The sequence below is a fragment of the Sipha flava genome, unplaced genomic scaffold (genome assembly GCF_003268045.1).
Source record: "Sipha flava isolate LNK unplaced genomic scaffold, YSA_version1 64_pilon_pilon, whole genome shotgun sequence".
Classification (NCBI taxonomy): Eukaryota; Metazoa; Arthropoda; class Insecta; order Hemiptera; family Aphididae; genus Sipha; species Sipha flava.
Genome location: NW_020273604.1, coordinates 1 through 18452, shown reverse-complemented (window position 1 = coordinate 18452; position 18452 = coordinate 1). Strand labels below are relative to the sequence as shown.

General features: G+C 28.2%; 3 protein-coding genes across 7 annotated transcripts; 2 read left to right on the top strand and 1 right to left on the bottom strand.

The window, feature by feature from the left end:
* Positions 1 to 102: 102 nt before the first annotated feature.
* LOC112691589 (putative mediator of RNA polymerase II transcription subunit 26) lies at positions 103 to 8574 on the top strand. 5 transcript variants are annotated; one of them, XR_003149323.1, is made up of 9 exons: positions 103 to 231; positions 3964 to 4262; positions 4465 to 4641; positions 4704 to 4802; positions 4866 to 5061; positions 5124 to 5329; positions 6793 to 7090; positions 7179 to 7952; positions 8355 to 8574. XR_003149323.1 is itself a non-coding variant. In XM_025565888.1 (8 exons), the coding sequence occupies exons 2-8, from the start codon at positions 3972 to 3974 to the stop codon at positions 7898 to 7900; spliced, it is 1989 nt and encodes a 662-aa protein (XP_025421673.1). In that variant the 5' UTR covers positions 103 to 476; positions 3964 to 3971; the 3' UTR covers positions 7901 to 8037. The 5 variants fall into 5 exon arrangements, 1 of the variants encoding a protein (XP_025421673.1); XR_003149321.1 differs by having other exon boundaries at positions 103 to 476; positions 8355 to 8572; XR_003149322.1 differs by lacking the exon at positions 103 to 231 and adding an exon at positions 551 to 1695.
* Positions 8575 to 12907: 4333 nt separating this feature from the next.
* On the top strand, positions 12908 to 14221 carry LOC112691569 (gastrula zinc finger protein XlCGF7.1-like). Its single transcript, XM_025565864.1, has one exon. It carries the CDS (start codon positions 13088 to 13090, stop codon positions 13895 to 13897), a length of 810 nt encoding a protein of 269 aa, XP_025421649.1. The 5' UTR covers positions 12908 to 13087; the 3' UTR covers positions 13898 to 14221.
* A 39-nt stretch (positions 14222 to 14260) lies between these two features.
* LOC112691568 (signal recognition particle subunit SRP68) lies at positions 14261 to 17770 on the bottom strand. Its single transcript, XM_025565863.1, has 11 exons — positions 17417 to 17770; positions 16871 to 16937; positions 16694 to 16807; positions 16474 to 16630; positions 16232 to 16353; positions 15881 to 16064; positions 15575 to 15802; positions 15359 to 15496; positions 15156 to 15301; positions 14860 to 15103; positions 14261 to 14796 (listed from the first exon to the last, which is right to left on the bottom strand). Exons 1-11 carry the CDS (start codon positions 17502 to 17504, stop codon positions 14551 to 14553), a joined length of 1734 nt encoding a protein of 577 aa, XP_025421648.1. The 5' UTR covers positions 17505 to 17770; the 3' UTR covers positions 14261 to 14550.
* Between the last annotated feature and the right edge of the window lie 682 nt (positions 17771 to 18452).

The following is an 18452-nucleotide window of genomic DNA, read 5'->3' as shown; positions in this document are numbered from 1 at the left end:
CGCAACAAGTACGTTGGCCGCTCCAAGGTCACACGGTATTACCGTACGTAGAGAACTAATGGCGATCCGATGTGGCGGCACTGAGGTGCTCGGTGAAAACATTCGTCGGCAATGGCGTGTACGTGGATGGCGAAAGGTATTCCGTAGTTTTTAACTGGCGGCCGTGTTCACGTCGACGGGAACCGAGCAGAGCATCAACAACGGAGAGCGCGGGCGAGTTATGTAGTGTCGGTGCGTTGTGCTTTGATTTGTTTTTTTTTTTTTTTTTTACAAACCACCCGTATTGTTTTTGGCTTTATTTCCACGGAAGAATAAAAATTAGGAAAAGTAGTTAGTTATTAGGAAAATTCACGATCAGCGAATAGCGGAAAAAAAAAATTGATAAAATCAAATTCTCGCGCCGGAAAAGCCCGAGCCGCCGCGGGCCGTACGAAAGACGTCGAATCGGGGCCACCGAAAGCTGACGTCTGAGCGTGGTGAGTATACGAGTCGAGTTTTCGTCGTTGCTGCGGTGCCGTACCGTGTCATCGCGTCGTCCCCGCTTATGTTCGCCCGTACTCCGCCGTACAGGGCCTTCTCTCCAAAATGGCTCTGCCCCTACCTTTACGTGGCGCACATGTACGTACGTTGTGTGTGTGTGTGTGCGTGTGTTTTCATCCCGACTTGGGTCAACGGTGGTGTGTCGCCGCCCGCCCGCCACCACCGACGTGTTGTCCCTCTCCTAGGAGCATTTTTTCCACTGTTTTATTTCGTGTTTTATTTTTTTTTTCCTCACACGCGTCATGTTCTTCCCGCGATAACGGTACTCCACTCGCACTTACGGTCTACGTTGACGACGACCACTGTTCGTACCACTGTTGAACTTGAGTTGACGATCTGGTTTAATGATCTAATTATCGCTTACGTTCTTTCCATTATTCGAATTTTTTTTTTTTATCTCGTCCGTCGTTCAGATAACATGTCACGCAACTAAACCTTGCACTGAAATGCTGTTAATTAGCGCCGCCCGTGAGTTCGACTACGGGCTCTTTGGCTTGCCTCCTCTGCTGTGTAATTTTAAAATAATATTAACCGAGCTTATTAGATTTTCATACATGTATTTATTTATCTGTTGGTACCGTCTTGAGAAAGTACCTACATGGCGCCGCATACATGGTCAATTTATAATATTTAGACATTAAGTAGGTCTTGTCACATCCTGGTTCTTTAGAATAATACAATTTTTTTCTTCATTATATAGTATATACGCGATTGGATAGAAAGTGAAAGCGTATACGGTTTGTGACCGTCTATATCGCGCTTGTGTGTGCGTGTGTGCTTGTATTTGAGTTTTTTGTGTGTGTGCATGCCTGCGTGTGATTTACTTTTTAAGACGCATTCCGATGCGTGTGCATTTTTCGAAACGTTTGCTGACAATTCGAGACAAACTTGTTGACTGTTTTTAAGTTTTTCTTAGTAATTCATGTTAACGGTTTATCTCTTTTTTTTTTTTTTATTTAATTGACGTAAAGGAGAAGTGAATAACATAACATCCAGTTTAAAACAAAAGGTAGTGTCTGCTTTGACACGCATCATCCGGATTATCTATCCAGCAACGTCTTTTTTTTTATATTAATATACATTTTGTCTACTTCTGAAAATGGTGCACATAGATTCGTGTGATCATCTAAGCCAATTAACACTTGCCTCCTAATGGTACGTTTATTATCAATTGCAATCACTGTATGTGTAGTACATATTACCATTGGTTTAATTTGCATTTTCTTCAGTTTTATAAATCAAATTAAGTTCTACAGTTCTTAGTTTTGTTTACTTATAACCAAGTGTCACATAACTTTTATACAAATTTTTATTTCATAGTAATATAACTATTGTTTAATTTAATAGTTTTATTCAAACTTTATCAAATTTATTTTAATTCTTATTAACTGTTGAAATTATTTCATGTCTCTGATCCAAAATACATTAAACAATTTATTATTTTACCATTTTATAATATACTGATTCAGACATTTCTCCAATATTATATATTTCAAAGATGATAAATTTTTTTAAATTTCTTTGTTATACATTTCTAATACAGGTATAGGTATTTGCAGTGCCCATTAAAATTGTTATCAATATTTTTTATAACTCTGACTCTGATTTTATATAATCATTCTTTAAAATGAACACAAACATATGATAAAAATTTCTAGTAAGAAATAAAATTACGATTTAATGATATTCTTGTTTTTTTTAAATTAACTGAAAATATAACTCTAGCAATTTTTATAACACATAAAGAAAAACATTTCAAGATAAAAACAAAGCTGCTATAGGGTTATTAAAAATGGTTTGTACAATAATTGTTATCTTTAAAAATTTGAGTTCAATTAATTTTGATTGTAATATATATTTCAGTTATTATTACATCTGAGTTTTGAGTTCTTTTAATTTTTCCAGTTGAGCTGCTTTTGTTATAAAATTAAATTAAATTTTATTCTGATAGGATTTTTATTGGATAAGCATTGCGTCAATAACCTATTTGAGATAAAATGTAATAACTGGATAACCAAGTGACCTTCGTAAAATTCTCTAAATATTGATTAAATAATACTAGTAGTTTTATGTCACTATTTTATAAAATTATTTTTAGTTTTTAACAAATATGTATGTATCAACTAAGGTTTTATTATAAAATTAAATTAGATGATGAGTTAGAAATAATTAAAATATTAACTTAAATAAAAATGTAATATTTTGAATTGAATCTTTAAAATCTTATTTAATTTTTTAAATCATCTTGAGAAATTATTTTAATATAATATAAAAACTATTTAATTAAGACATCATCATTTATCATATATTAGCATTTTAATTTTACTTAAAATGTAATATTCTAATCATGGCAGTAACAATTTGTGCTCTGAAAATGTGCATTTACAATTTAAAATATTCTGAATTATAAAGTAGTTTCTAAGATAAATGTAAACCTAGTTATCCATGAATTATCCAGTATAGGTTAATAAACCGTTAAATTTTTGTATTATTCAAGCCTTGATTAATATATATTTATAAATAACTTGTCGAAACAAATAAATATGAAAATATCTCAAAATTTATATTATTATAATGTTATACTTTTATATGCACAATTGTGTTATTTTATGTGTTCAAGATATAAAATGAATATCATATTAATAGTATTATTTAAAATAATACTAATACTCTTATAATCTATTTTGAATAGCATATGTAAGCATTTTTAGATTAAATAAATGCCAAGAAAAAATAAAAGTGATTGTTATTTATGATCTACATTATTTACAAATTAACTACTATTTAATTATATTGTAAACATTTGAATAAAACTTTATTTATATTTTGAAGAAAAATAATTTCCTTTAAATCATTTCAATTATCTACCACATTATATAATGATTTAATAGTCCTTAGAATTTCTAATTATTTTTTGATTTATGTTTCTATTAAGTAAGTAAATGTATTTAAGCTGTATAAATATTAAAAATATATGCACCTAGTTTAGTTATATTTGTTAAATCAGTTAAATGTCTTTAAAAATAAAATAAATTACGTATTTGTTATCAAATTTAAAATATACCAACACACATATCTATTTATTTTTTTAAATAAAATTGATAAGGATAACTAGAGAATATAAAAAATAATATATATAAAGAATATAATTAAGATCATACCTTACTTATATTACATATTATCATAAAATTTTACTTAAAAATAATAGTTTAGTTTGTATTTTATGAAAAAATATTTAAATATATCATGGTAAATACTATGAACATATTTAATTAGTATTTTATTAATATATCTGTAATTAGTTTTTCATACATGACTTTAATTTAGTTTAATATTTTCTTTAAGTTATTCTTAATTTGTAGCTAATTTTATAATAAAATTTATTATTTTGCATGTATTATGACTTAATGTTTTATTTTGTAGATTAAAGTATGAATACAGGAAGTTATCCTACATTTGTGACCGCTGCGCCGGCAACTTCATTCAACCCCTGTTCAAGTGCAAATATGACTCAGGTGAATGCGGGCAATAAATTTACCAATGTCCAACAACAGACAGCTACAGTAAATACTAATACAGTAGTTAATACTTCTAATACAAGCGGACAAGTTGTTGCATTATTAAACAGTGATGAAGCTGGCGTTACTTACTTAAGACCACTTGATTCAAATGGTTTTGCTGTTAATTTAGCTGGTGTTGGATCTTCTAACCAACAAGGACAAGTAATTTAAATATATTCATATTTTGTATTAATAATATAATCATTGATAAAGATTGTTATGTTCATATTGTTTGGATTTAAATGTAAATATCTAACCAAGCATAGTATATTCAAGACTAATAAGGGATAGTCTAAAAAAATCTAATTTATTCTGCATATTATACATAGTTCTAATGTTACAATAATTACATTTCTTTATTTAGATATTTACTATTCCCATAACTGTTCCTGGTTCAAAGCCTGGTGAACAAAGCCAAACTATACAAATTCAAGTTGTTGGTCAAGGTGGTATATCTGGAGATAAACTATTGCCAGTTTTTGGACCTGTGTTACAGTTAGCATATAACCAACAACAAGACAATGGAAGCATTCAACTTCAAGTAAGTACATTTTATTATATTTTGAATTGCAGTATAGTAATTTAACATTATTTATTTATTAGTTACAACAAGATGGTGATGTTTCAAATGACCAAATACATAATAATAATAATGATTCCATGCAATCATCTGACTTATTGCAAGAAGTTCAAGAAGACCAAGTAATTAATAAATAATCAATTTTTATTTGCATTTTGCTTTTATATATATATTTGTATGTATAGGAGATGATACAAGATGTTAAACCAGTAATTATCGAACAAAGCAGCACAGATAGTAATGGTATGCAATTTCCATTGGCCGTTGTGGTAAATCAAGATATGGTAGTGCGGCGTAATCAGCAAGATAACAAAATAATTGGCGATCAAAAAGATAATCAGGCGGACAAACGATTAAGAATTCAAAATGAACAAGATTCAGGTAAATATTGGTAAATCTTGGTCAAATTATTAACTAAAATAATTGTTAAAATTTTTTTTCAGCCAGTCAATATGTGATGACTTATTCATCTAACACAAGCAATTCTGTTTCATTAGCTGATTATATATCAATGAATCATGATAATATTCCTCTTGGACACTTTTTAAAATTTTCACCTGATAATAATAAAAGAGAGAGTATGGAATCAACTGGGACTCAAGAAGATGGCAATAGTGAAATGGTTGTGTATGAAGATGCTAATAGTCAAGTAATTATTATCTTATTTCAATTAGGATATTATACATGTTTAAAGTATTAAAGTTTATTATGATTTTAACAGTAACAGTCATAAATCACATAAAAAAAATTTATAATATATATATATATATATATATATATATATTGTATTATATTTAATGTTACTTGTTGATTTAGAACAATTCTATATGTAACTTATATAAATAGAAGAATATTTATATTAAAATTATTATTTTTGCAAGTATATTTCCACAAATCCTATATAAATAAAGTATTCACATTTATCTAGTTTTTTTTATATCCTATCAATTGTTTACTATACTATACAATAATTGATTAATGAAAATAAACAATTAATTCTTATTCTCCTAGAATATCTGCATTCCTAAGTAATTACAAATGTTAAACTCTTCATATTAACATAGTAAATATATACCACATCCAGCAAGTGTCTTGTCCAGTGGTTCCCAATTAGTGTGAAGCCACGGACCTCTAACTATAACTTAAAATGGTCTGAGGACCCTATTTTGTAAATGCTTACTTTTCAATTTTGTTTAATTATGAAAATGATAAAAATATGTATGATTTATTTTAATTTGACTAACATTTTTTTTGTAATATACCACACACATTTTCTAAAAATAAAAATTTTCAATAAAAGATTTCTTTGATTTTCAAACTTTATGAGACAAGTGAAACTTTTCTTTTTTGTTTATAATTTTGTCTAAATTTGGCTGCATGCTTGATATTTTCACTCTTAATTCAGCATCATTATTAAATCTATTACAGTATTTGTTTTTCATGTAACAGTATGTAGAAAAAGCTTGTTCACATCTATACTTTGTTTAAAAAGGGATCAAATATCTTAAAGCTTTCTCGGCCAATTGCTTTTGATCATTTTAAACAATTAACCAAAAATCAATTAATTCATCTTGTTCTTGTTCAGAAAGATTTTATCTATCTATTTTTTCAATACACATATTTTTTGGGTCAGGTTGATGATATATTTATACAAAATTGATTTTATCTTTTTCACAATAATCCAGTTTCGATATTCCAAAAATACTCGGAATTTCAAATGACTACAAAGTTAATATATTTATATATTTATAATTATAAATATAATTATATATATATATAATATATATTTCACTAAAATAAAATAAAAAAATCATTACAGTATTACATTACTGCGGAACCCCTTAAATCAACCGTAGACCATCAAATGGGAACCACTAGTCTAATCTATAGTACTCTCAAGTTTTTTTTTGGAATAATACAACTGGTTATATATTATTGCATATAATATACATATTAATATATTTGGTTTTAACTAGTTTAGTAAAATATTTACAGTATTTTTAACAATAAATATAATAATTTATTTCCTATTAATTTTAATTTACTAATTTAAATATAGATTTGTATTTATTGTATTTAATAAATATGTTAAAATGATTTGTCAACTTTTAGGAAAAGGGTAAAAGGAAAAAAAAATACAAAAAGAAACCACCAGCTGCTCGAAAACCTCGACCTGGGCAAATACATATTGCTACTGCCTTAGATGGTACTCTTTTGTTTTGTTGTCCAGAATGTAGTATGGCTTACCCAGATAAAGAAATGCTTGAACAACATTTAGTTGCTCATAAAATAGAAAGAAGATTTATTTGTGATCTTTGTGGTGCTGGACTTAAACGTAAAGAACATTTAGAACGGCATAAATTAGGTCATAATCCAGAACGTCCTTTTGTGTGTAATGTGTGTTGTAAAGGTAAATCTTAATTTTTTTTTCATTTTGTAATATCTAAGACCACTTTTTTATTATATTTATATTAATCATATTAAATTATACAATTTAGGTTTCAAGAGAAAAGAACATTTAAATTTGCATGCTGTAATCCATTCAGGTGTAAAGACTGAAGTATGTCAGGATTGTGGTAAAGGTTTTTATAGACGAGATCATTTAAGAAAGCACACTCAAAGTCATATTACCAAACGTCTAAAAGAAGAGCATGCTGCGCTTCAACAATTAGCTGAACAAGTAACAGTATCTGATCGCCAAAAATTGTCTGTCCCAGAGTTGATTCAAAATCAAGCTCATTCTACACCAATCATTAATCTGGCTCATCAAGAAATGATTATTGATGCTGTTGCTAGTGGAAGACACACCCCTACCCCTCCTAATGATCATCAAATTGTCATTACCAAAGGAAACCAAAAACTTACTGAACAAGAATTAATTATATTGCAACAGCAACAAATTCAACAGCAGCAGCAACAAATACAACAACAACAACAGCAGCAGCAGCAGCAGCAGCAGCAACAACAACAACAACAACAACAACAGCAGCAGCAGCAACAGCAACAACAACCAAATAGTCCAAATATAGCTCAACAAGAGATGATTATTGAAGCTGTAGGACAACAACAACAAAGTCCGTCTTCACCACATGTAGAACATCATCAAGTAGTTATTACTAAACTGGAACCAAATGAAGACTCTAGAGAAAACGAAAGTATTGTATTGACTCAGACAGATGCTAGAGAAGCACTTGGTTTACTGCACCATCAACCTCAATGACCTCTACTCTCAATTACTAAGGTGACAATTAAACAGAAACCACCATAATAATGCAAGTATACTAATTAATCTTAATTATTTCATAAAAGTCATTTAAACTAAAATCAATATATATTATTTTAGACATATATTTTTTTACACTTTTAAAAATATTCACTTTATATTTTAACAATGAGCACATAAATTACATTTAAATAATAAAAGTAAGTAGTATAATAACTGTACAATAACTGTGTAGCTTGTATGAAGCATTTTACTGTGGTGAGATATTATAACCAATCATTGACAAAAAAAAAATAAGTATCAATTTTTACTAACCTAGAGGATATTTGTGAATTGTGTAATTGTTTTAATATTTTAAATTGCCAAACAATATAATTTTAAAATCATTAAATATTTCATATAATTATTAGGTATTTTAACTGAATTCTAAATTATTTGATTTGTTAAATAGAGGATTGTGGGGAGAGAAGAACATTGATCCCTTTTCAATTGAGTGAAAATAAAATTTTTACCAAACCTTTTATTTGTTGCGGACATGATATTGTTATCCAAATGAAAAAATGAAACCTTTAATAATCACATTTATTGATATTTAAATTTCAATAATAAATCAAGATCATAGAAAACTACTGTTGGTGTACTATTGATTATATATTTTCTATTTTTTTAAATTTTGAAAAATCTTAATGACTTAGAGATATTATTCTATAAAATCTTTTATAGTCTATTTTATTTTTTACAAATATATATATTTCTAAAATTCTTTATTGTTGCTGGAAATATTGTGTAAACATGTTATTTTTATTTTTTACTAAACATTTTATTGTTTGTTATTTTATTATTAAAATTTATATGTATAAAATTTAATATTATGGTAATTTAGTTTGTTAACAAATATTTTAATAATTATGTAACCCATTCTATATTTTAATTAAACAATTTATAAAACAATAAAATATGTTTTTAAATTTCTATAACCATGAATATGTCAATTTCCTATTAATGCTTGATAGTTTGATAAGTTTTTATGTTACTAAATTGTATATAAGATTACTTAATATTTAAATTTTTTTTAATCACATTCTTTGACAGGGACGGCCGTTTTACATTTAAACAATTCATATTGTGTCAGTTAAGATCTTAAAATTATTGTAACTTACAAACAAGTAAATAACAATTATTTTATTACCAAATACAATAAAATTAATGCTTTTTTAAATGTCTGCTACATTATAATTATTTTTATTTTTTTTTTTTAAGTAAGCACTGTGATACAAAGAAATTAAAATTAATTTATGTCTATGGCTTTTTCACTGTATTGTCTTAAGACATCAGATATTGATTATGTGATAAGTTTTAGGTTATATATACATATATATATATATATATATATATATATATGAATATATGTATGTATACATAATCTGCATATTTATAAACAATGTATACTATGATTTTAGAACTAGCAATAATATTAATTTAATTTGAGGGTAAAAGAATAAAATTTTAGCTTAGTTATGTTTACTCTAAGTTAGATAATTATAATCTAGCATAATGAAAACCGTTATTTTGTGTTAAGATTATTTTTTGTTTTTGTTATTTTGTCAATTAAATTGTCTAAACCAAAAAAAAAAAAAATTATGAAAAAATATTGTAATTAACTTATTACGAATCTACGTAAAATGTTCTGTAATTTTTAATATTAACTATGTGATAAGTTACAATGTAAATAGAGGTGCATATCATCATCTAGATCTATAAGTGTTTAAACAAAAATGACAATATTTTTTTTACTTAATATGAATTTTTGTACAGCTATTTTTGTTAACCATATAAAGAAGGACAAAGTGACCTATATTTTAATTGAATTTCAGTAAAGTTTGATGTTATTAACTACGATCACTTTTATATTATTTATGTTAACATTTATACTTATGTGTAAGGAATGTTTTGTATTATATAAAAATAATAAAGCATTAATATTGTTGGTTGTATGGGCTAGGTTAATTCATTTTTATTTAGTTCAGTTTACATTATATTATTTTGTCTTAATATTTTTGGTTAAACGGTTTTGAATAATACATGCATTTATTATCAATGATTAACATATATTTCTTTGTTTTAGTTTTATTTATACAAATAAAAATAAATGCATGTTATTTGTGTGTTTATTGACAGTTTAAGTGACTTATTACTTATTTCTTTTTTTATATACTTATACCAAATTATACTTAAAAAATATTTTTTTTATAATTTTCTCTTGCCTTGCAAATTGTACTCCTATTTTGATGTCAACATTATTACTGCTTTTATACCTGAAAATTATAGGCATTGGGTCCTAATGTTTTCATATCATATATTAATTTAAAATGTATCTCGATTTTGCATCTAGTTTAAAAAATTGTTTCGTTATTACTAAATAAATACAAAATTTATTTTTCAAATGGATGTATATCAACATGCATTAGTTATTTAATTTTTTATCATATCTGTACGAAACAAAACACTGGGTACAGACCAAAAACAACTATTAATGTTATATAATCTATTAAATTGTGTTCAAAATAACTAGTAGGTTTAGAGTATTAATTTATCATTGATTCATACATTTGGATACTATTGATTATATTTAATTTCATGGGAGCTAATGGGTGTAATATAATAATAGTGATCCATCTGAAATAAAAAAAAAATGAACACATTTCCCAACTTGAATATTGCATTTCGAATTATGTTATCAATTCCTATTACGTCAGCTGGAGCAAAGAGAACATTTTCTAAATTAAAACTTATTAAAACATATTTTCGAAGTACCATGTCACAACAAAGATTTATTGGACTTGCTACAATTTGTATAGAAAAAGAACTTTCAGAACAACTAAATTATGAAGATATAAGTAAATTTCCATCCAAAAAAAACTAGAAAAATTAAAGAATTAAAATTCATAATTGACAATATTTTATTTTAACAATATATTCTGTATTTAAAATATAAATTGTTCAGTATACATTTATTTTTTAAAGTTCTTTTATAAATTAAAATTATTACTTACCTAATAGTTATTATAAATTTGTTTAGTAAAAGTAATTATTAGTAATATTTGTATTTTGAGTTTTTATAATAATGATTAAGATGATCAGTTTATTTTTTATGTAAATAATTTAATACCAAACTATTGTACAGTAGTTGTTTGTTTAAAAAATCAATGGACAAAATTATATTTTGAATTAAATCTATAATTAATTTAGAATGGCAATGTAATGTATAAGATACGAATGAGAGCCCCACATTTTTTATTTGCTCTGACACTGTCTTTAAGTGATGTCCAACTCATGCAAATGCACAGACCGAAGGACAATGAGTAATGCTTTTGAAAATAGCTCTTTTCGACAGTGTTGATTTTCTTAAAATCTTAGTGATGTCGAATGTAGGACGAGTGTTAAATTAATCCAAATATTACAATTGGCGGATTCATTTAATTGATAGTTACAGTCTGTAAAAATTTAGGAGGTTTAACGGTTTTTTTTTTTAAATTTTTTTTATCCACTTTAGTGGTCGTTTGTACCTATCATGTGTATTGTACTCAGGGACGTATTTAGAAATATGACACCAGGGGGCAACAATAAATAACACTTCATAATACCAAATACAAATTTCTGCGGTTGAAAAAGATCTTTCTGTAGAACAATTCATTGCTGGTGTCACAAAAACATTCTAAGTACAATGTCAACATAAGGATAGACTGTTTGTAAATCTTTGGATCTATCGACAGTACTCGACCATTATCGAGTATGTGTGTGTGTCGTCGTGACGCTGTGATTGGCGATTTATATATTTTTTTTTTGAGATACACTTTTTATTTTGTAAAGAAGTTTTACTTCAAAAATATTAGATCATTAAATATTGAAAATATAAAAAATTAGCCACCCTCTTATATTCAGCTGCCCGGGGCAACAGCACCCTGTAGCTCTCCCTAAATACGGCCCTGGTTGTACTCCAATGGAAATTATCATCAACATTTTAAAACTAGTTTTATAATATAGCTCAATTACTACGTTATGTAGTTATCAGAATTTAATTTAATTTGCTTGTCGATGTAGTACTATAACTCTTGTGCCTCAAATGTGAATCGGTCACGCGTAAGTCAAGAAATGTTAATATAAAACTTCCTTTCCAAACGTATTAACTGTCACATTATTATGGTTGTGCAATTATGTTGCATGGATTAAGTAGGCTTACAAAATATTTTTGATAAACTTAACGTCTTTACATGGAACGAGTTATTAAAATGGATCCGTATTTATGGTGCACGAGTCGAGGGCTAGTTTATTCGGCGTGCATACAATCAGTCGTCTACAAGTAGCGTAGTAAACGGTTTTCGTCAGGCGCAAATCCAGGTATAGTGACACCCCCCCCTTGAGTATGTTATACTTAAGTCTTATAAAGGTATAAAAATTCATCATGAACCGTGATGAACACGTATTTATCATGACGAAATTTATACATATAACGATAACGGTAATGTAATGTCGGGACCAGGTTTCCATTACACTGTTTTATCTAATAAACTAAAGCCGTGATTTTGTATCGTTTCATATACGATTTAAAATATATGTAAAAAACAAAATGTCCATTTGACATTTTAATAAAATATTCAAACACTTTCTCATACATTAATATAATACACATGAATAGATATTCATGTATAATATACTTAAGTATTTGTAAGCTTGTACAATAGAGTATACGTAAAGTTATTATTTTGTTGTATATAATTTTGTCGATTAATTTTAAATAACACACCCCTTTTAAAATACTTAGCTACGCGCCTGGTTTTCGTGGTCATTATTATTTTTCAACAGTAAACTCGAACTTGTTGGTTTTCCAAGCCGAGTGACCGTGGATACGGGGTTTGGCGCGTAAACGAATTAAGGGTAGTTTGAAAGGGCGCCAATGTTTTGTTCATGGAAAAATATGTTTACGTTTAACGCTATATTGATTATAAGCTGACGCTGCCATTTTGTATCGGGCTTTTTAATTTCATAGCTATACAGGCTAAATTTAGTATATTTTGTGTCACTTCTCATCTCGTCTCCAAAGTGGTTAATCGTTTATAACGTAATATAGTTACCATTCGAAATATACCGTAGGCAACCGTTGTTGCGGCACAATCTATCACCACCATGACTTCGACGTTTCGTTCAAGCGACATACTCCAACAAATGGACTTCGCCATGATAGGCACCCATTTCGCTTCTGGGCCCCTTCAAATAGACCAGGACTTATCCGGTATCGGTGGCATACACTTGACCGGAAGTAACGGCGGGTCGCAACAATACTCTAACGACGGGGAAGTATCTCCGCCCAACGGAATGCCACCGTCGTGGCAGAGTATTGCTGCGCCAGGGTCAACAGTAGCCGACTACCTGTCTCATTTGCCGGCCACACTTACTTTGCATCATTTCCTGAAATATTCGGGGGAAAGTATCAAAGATAAGGAAGAACCAAAGCCTAAAAAGAGGAAAAAGGCTGAAAAACAAGTAAATACTAATTGTTATTCTCTGACAGCTCCACAGTTCAAACCTAAGCCTGGCCAGATAAGAATAACTAACTGTGCAGACGGAACAACTATGTTTGGATGTCCCGAGTGTCAAGCGGAATACCTTGACAAACATTTGCTGGAAGAACATCTCAGCAGCCACGCAACCGAACGGCGATTTGTTTGTGACATTTGTGGTGCAGGACTTAAACGTAAGGATCATTTGACAAGACACAGGCAGAGCCATAGTTCCGAAAGACCATTTGCGTGTACCGTTTGTGGTAAAGCGTTCAAACGCAAAGAACAGCTTACTCTCCATAAAGTAGTGCATACAGGTGAGAAAAGACATGCTTGCATAGAATGCGGCAGAGCATTTTACAGAAAGGATCACTTAAGGAAGCATGCCAGGAGTCATGCTGCAAAAAGAGATAAAAGTGGACAGCAAACATGTTAGTCATTAAAAAATGTTTTAACACAACTGCATATGGCCAATTTATATTTATTTACTTTAATATGTATAATATAAATATATATACACATATACGCATTTGTGTACATATTTATATTCAGTTTAACATGTCTTGCAATATTACTATCGCTTATAAACTAATAACAATATGCGAGTGTATTATACTCAACATAATTCCATTACCTTACCCTATACGTTTGTAAATAATTATGTAATTAGAGATTATAAATTTGTTTTTCTTAATGTTAAAGATTTGTATCATCTATAAAATGAAAAACTACCATTGTAAGTAGTTGAATATTATATTGTACACAATATAGAAAAAATATATTAATTATTTAAACGGTGTATACTATATATATATATATTTTTTTTAAAACCATCAGTTTATACATAGGCACAGTTAAGGTAAAAATGGTGGAGGAACCTAGTTCCTCCTAGCAATTAAAACAACAAATTAATTTGTTGAAATAAAATTGGTTTTTTGAAATAGAAGAAATACTAGAAGAGCTTAGCCCTTCCCCCTAGTTGCACCTATGAACTTATATCTAATTTATAATGAAAAGATAAATTGTTTGAATAATATATAATATTTATTCATGTTTTAAGGGTAAAAAAGTTGAAATTTACATACATATTTATTTTTTTCCACCCCAGCCCCAAAGACCTTTAACAAACCCAGAAATACCTTCTTTATTAGCTGGATCAGAAACAGCCTGTTGTTTTTTAAAAGCTGGGAGTCTTACATCATTTAATACAACATCAAAGAATAATGGCTTGCATGGTATTTCTTCCATTTCAGGTGGTATTTTTATTATATTAGGATCTTTACTCAATATACTTGAATCTTCGTAATATTCTTCCAAACGTTTTGTTAAAGGTAGCTGAAATTTATAAAATAAAATATTTTTTTAAGAGATTCTTGGACAAAAAATAAGTAAAACTACTTTTTGCAATTTAGCATTCTTCAAGCTATCTAACTCCTCTTCATTATCTTGTTCGAGAACACTTTGAGCATGAGCACAGTATTTAGATGACTCTATTGTATTCACCAAATTACTTAAACGAATCTTCAAATCATCATCCACTTCATTAATAGCAGAAGATGCATGAAGCAATGCACGTTCATACATAGCCATGGTATCCCTCCAACGATGCAGAGTACTTAAACTTTGACCAATATAGTAGCATCTAAAAAATAAAGTGATAAAAAATGTAATACAATATTGAGTTATTAATTTACCTAAATGCTTTATAAGCTTTTGCCTTGATATTTAAATTTTCTTGGAATTCTGCATCGTCTTCTAAGCCAGGTAATTGTTGTTCCTCCAAAATATTCTGGATCAAAATCTCATACAATCTAGTTATATCTTGTAGTTTCTTGCTTCCCTATATTACAATGATAAATTAAAAATAATAAAAATTTAAAAGCAATAAAAAATTTACAATTGTTCCTTGTTTTCCATCGTTATCTAATGCACTTTCAATCAATAACAAATTACGCTGTATTGTTCTTTCCAAACGAATAAATGACAAGTAAGTATGAAGATATTGTAATGAAGATGTTGAAGAACCATCCATTTTCTATAACCAAAATTATAATTTGCATAATTTATTCTTCTAAATGCCTTATTAAACTGAGCATTAAAAATATTTTTTAACCTGTTCGGTTTTTATATCATCCCTTATTGCAAGCATAGCATCTTTGCAATCCATCAAATGTTGTTCTAATGAATCACTTTTTTCAGCTAAAGATGTGCATTTATCCAGCAAAATATTGAAATCTCGATTAGCAAGTAAGAAAGTTCTAACACGAGCATTTTTAACAGGCACTGTCCGATTTCTCCAAGTAACTTCACTTAATGAATCTCTAGTCTGTGCCATTAAAGTCTAAACAAATACGAAGTATATTTATGAACATTAAAATAAATATAATTTATTATCTATTTGTAAATCATATAAACTGACATCTAATGTGACTAATAAATCCCCTTGAGCTTGATTACGTAAGTGTAATAATTGATTAACATCAGTTTCATTGCCAATGTTATAGGCACAGAAGCGCAAGCTTGGTTCCAATTCTTCATAACGATTTCTATATATAATAGCATCTTCTTCATTTAAAGCAGATGCCAATTTCTCATAGATCATTCTAAAAGAAAATCCACATAATATTTAAAAAAAAAATCTTGTAAAAATTAATAAAATACAGAGGATTCCTTAATGTGGGCATAGGTACTTCTAAATAGCGGTTATTATTTCCAGTCCCTTCAGTGATAGTAGTATGGAATTTCTAATTTCTAATGTATTTATACTTACTGGGCTTTTTTTAAATTTTCAATAGCTGGCTTCCATTCTTGTAACTCAAATTGCAACATTCCCTCACACCATGCTACATAAGCTTGAGTTTCTAATTGAGTACGAGCATCAAATATGTCTGACTAAAAATTATTTTTTAAAAAATAAATTAAGCACTATAATTTAATAAATATAACATAAAAAAGCTTACATTTTAATTGTTAATATATTAAATTTTAAATTTTTTAAAGAATATGATATACCTCACAAAGTTTTTGAAGTTGTAAGGCGTAACTAGCAGCTTTTCTTAATCTACCCACCAAATGAAATTTTTTTCTGGGTTCAGTATTAGCTTCAACTCGAAGCTGCATTGCATAACTCCAAGCTCTCTCAGCTAACATCAATGGAATGTATACCGCTCTATATTAATTACAAAAAAAAAATTATACAGTCTATTATTTATATGTAAACGTATGATTTTACCTTTCATCAGTAAGATTAGCTTCTGTGATATTTTTTTTACGAAAATGTCTTCGATCACCTTGTTGTAAATGCATAACTTTACGTAAGCGTCTGATACGCCTGGAGCAATAACCTCTATAAATTAAAAATAAATATTTTAATTTCTGTAATACACACAAGATAATTATTCATGTTTACCTATATCTTTGATAATCATTATGCCTCAAGCCATGTTGCTGCTGAGCTTCTTTAATAATCTTTAATACTGTTAAAATATTATTAAGGAATAAATAAACATGATTGTTACTTTAGAGCAAAGGCGTACCCAAGGGGGGGGATTTCGGGTTCGGACTCCCCATTGAAATTTCTACATACACAATGATTTAATAGTAAATAGTATAATAATAGTATATAGTGTATTTTAATTTCCATTATCTTCAATATACAAAGTTTATAGATTATATAATATACCTATAATGTATGAACCATACTATAGTATATTAACAATAATTTGTTGGTATTGAGTTAAACTATAATTATAATTATAGAACAGATAAAATAAAAAATATTAGAGCAAAAAGCATTAAAATCGCTTTATTCCCAACAATCTGTTCTACAAATAAATAATAGTTTTTTTTTGGAAAACAGTGCATCTCAATACAATTTCAACACTGATAAAATATTATAAATACCAACCGATTAAAAATTATTATGTAGGAATAAAAAATTTAAAAAAAAGGATACTCTCTACAGAAAATATAGGAATTTTCTTTTCTTCATTTTCAGGCACGTTTTCTTTATTGTTTTCGGTGGTCAAGATTTGGCTTGACATGATGGCGTTAACACTATTTTGATTTACAAGTCTAGAATCAGTTGTTGCTGTTGGAGTGGAAAACACGAGCTTTTTGTCGACCAATCTTGAAACGCAAAAATGACCACGGATTGAATTAGATGTTAAATTAATTTTACACTGTATTAGCACGAAACACGTTGGCAACTTTCGAATTATCACTATGATTTTTAAAGGATTTCATTAACAAAATGATTTAATGGTTTAGAAAACCTCCACTACCCAAATACACGAGAATACGAGATAGTGTGATTGATAATAATGTAATGCCGCCGCCACGTTACATGCATGATGTAGATAACATCGATAGATACATCATAACATAGATAATTAAAATATTGATAGCAATAAAATATGATAACGACCTATATGAATAAGTATCAAATGAAAAATTATTTTTATATTTTAAAGTTTTCTTTCTCCAAGTTAAGAATGAATTCAAAATGTTAGTATATCTTAAAATATGCCATTTTACTAATATTTAACTAAAACTAGTTATGGTTCATGAATCACAGATAAAAATGCTGTATGTAAACAAATTTTTAATTGTTTCCGCCAGGTACCTATATCATTATTTGTAATTTATATTTCATCTAATCGGTATATAAATCAGTAAATCTAAACATATTGTATATTTTGTGCAATACTTTTTACTATTTCCATGGCTAAAAATGAACTCGGTATACATAATTTATGATAAAGAGGTTTATTATAAACCTATTGACACTATTGTATTGTGGACTGTAGTTTCTGGTTCATGGAAATAACAAATACAGTCGTATAAAGTATAGACTTTAGTATGATGAACGAATTTAATAAACAAATTCTCTACCATGCGCGCAAACAATTTTTCTAGAAAAGAATTATTCTTTGATACCATTCGACCATTCGAGTACTTTTGATTTTTGAACCATTATGGCGGTTAATAAA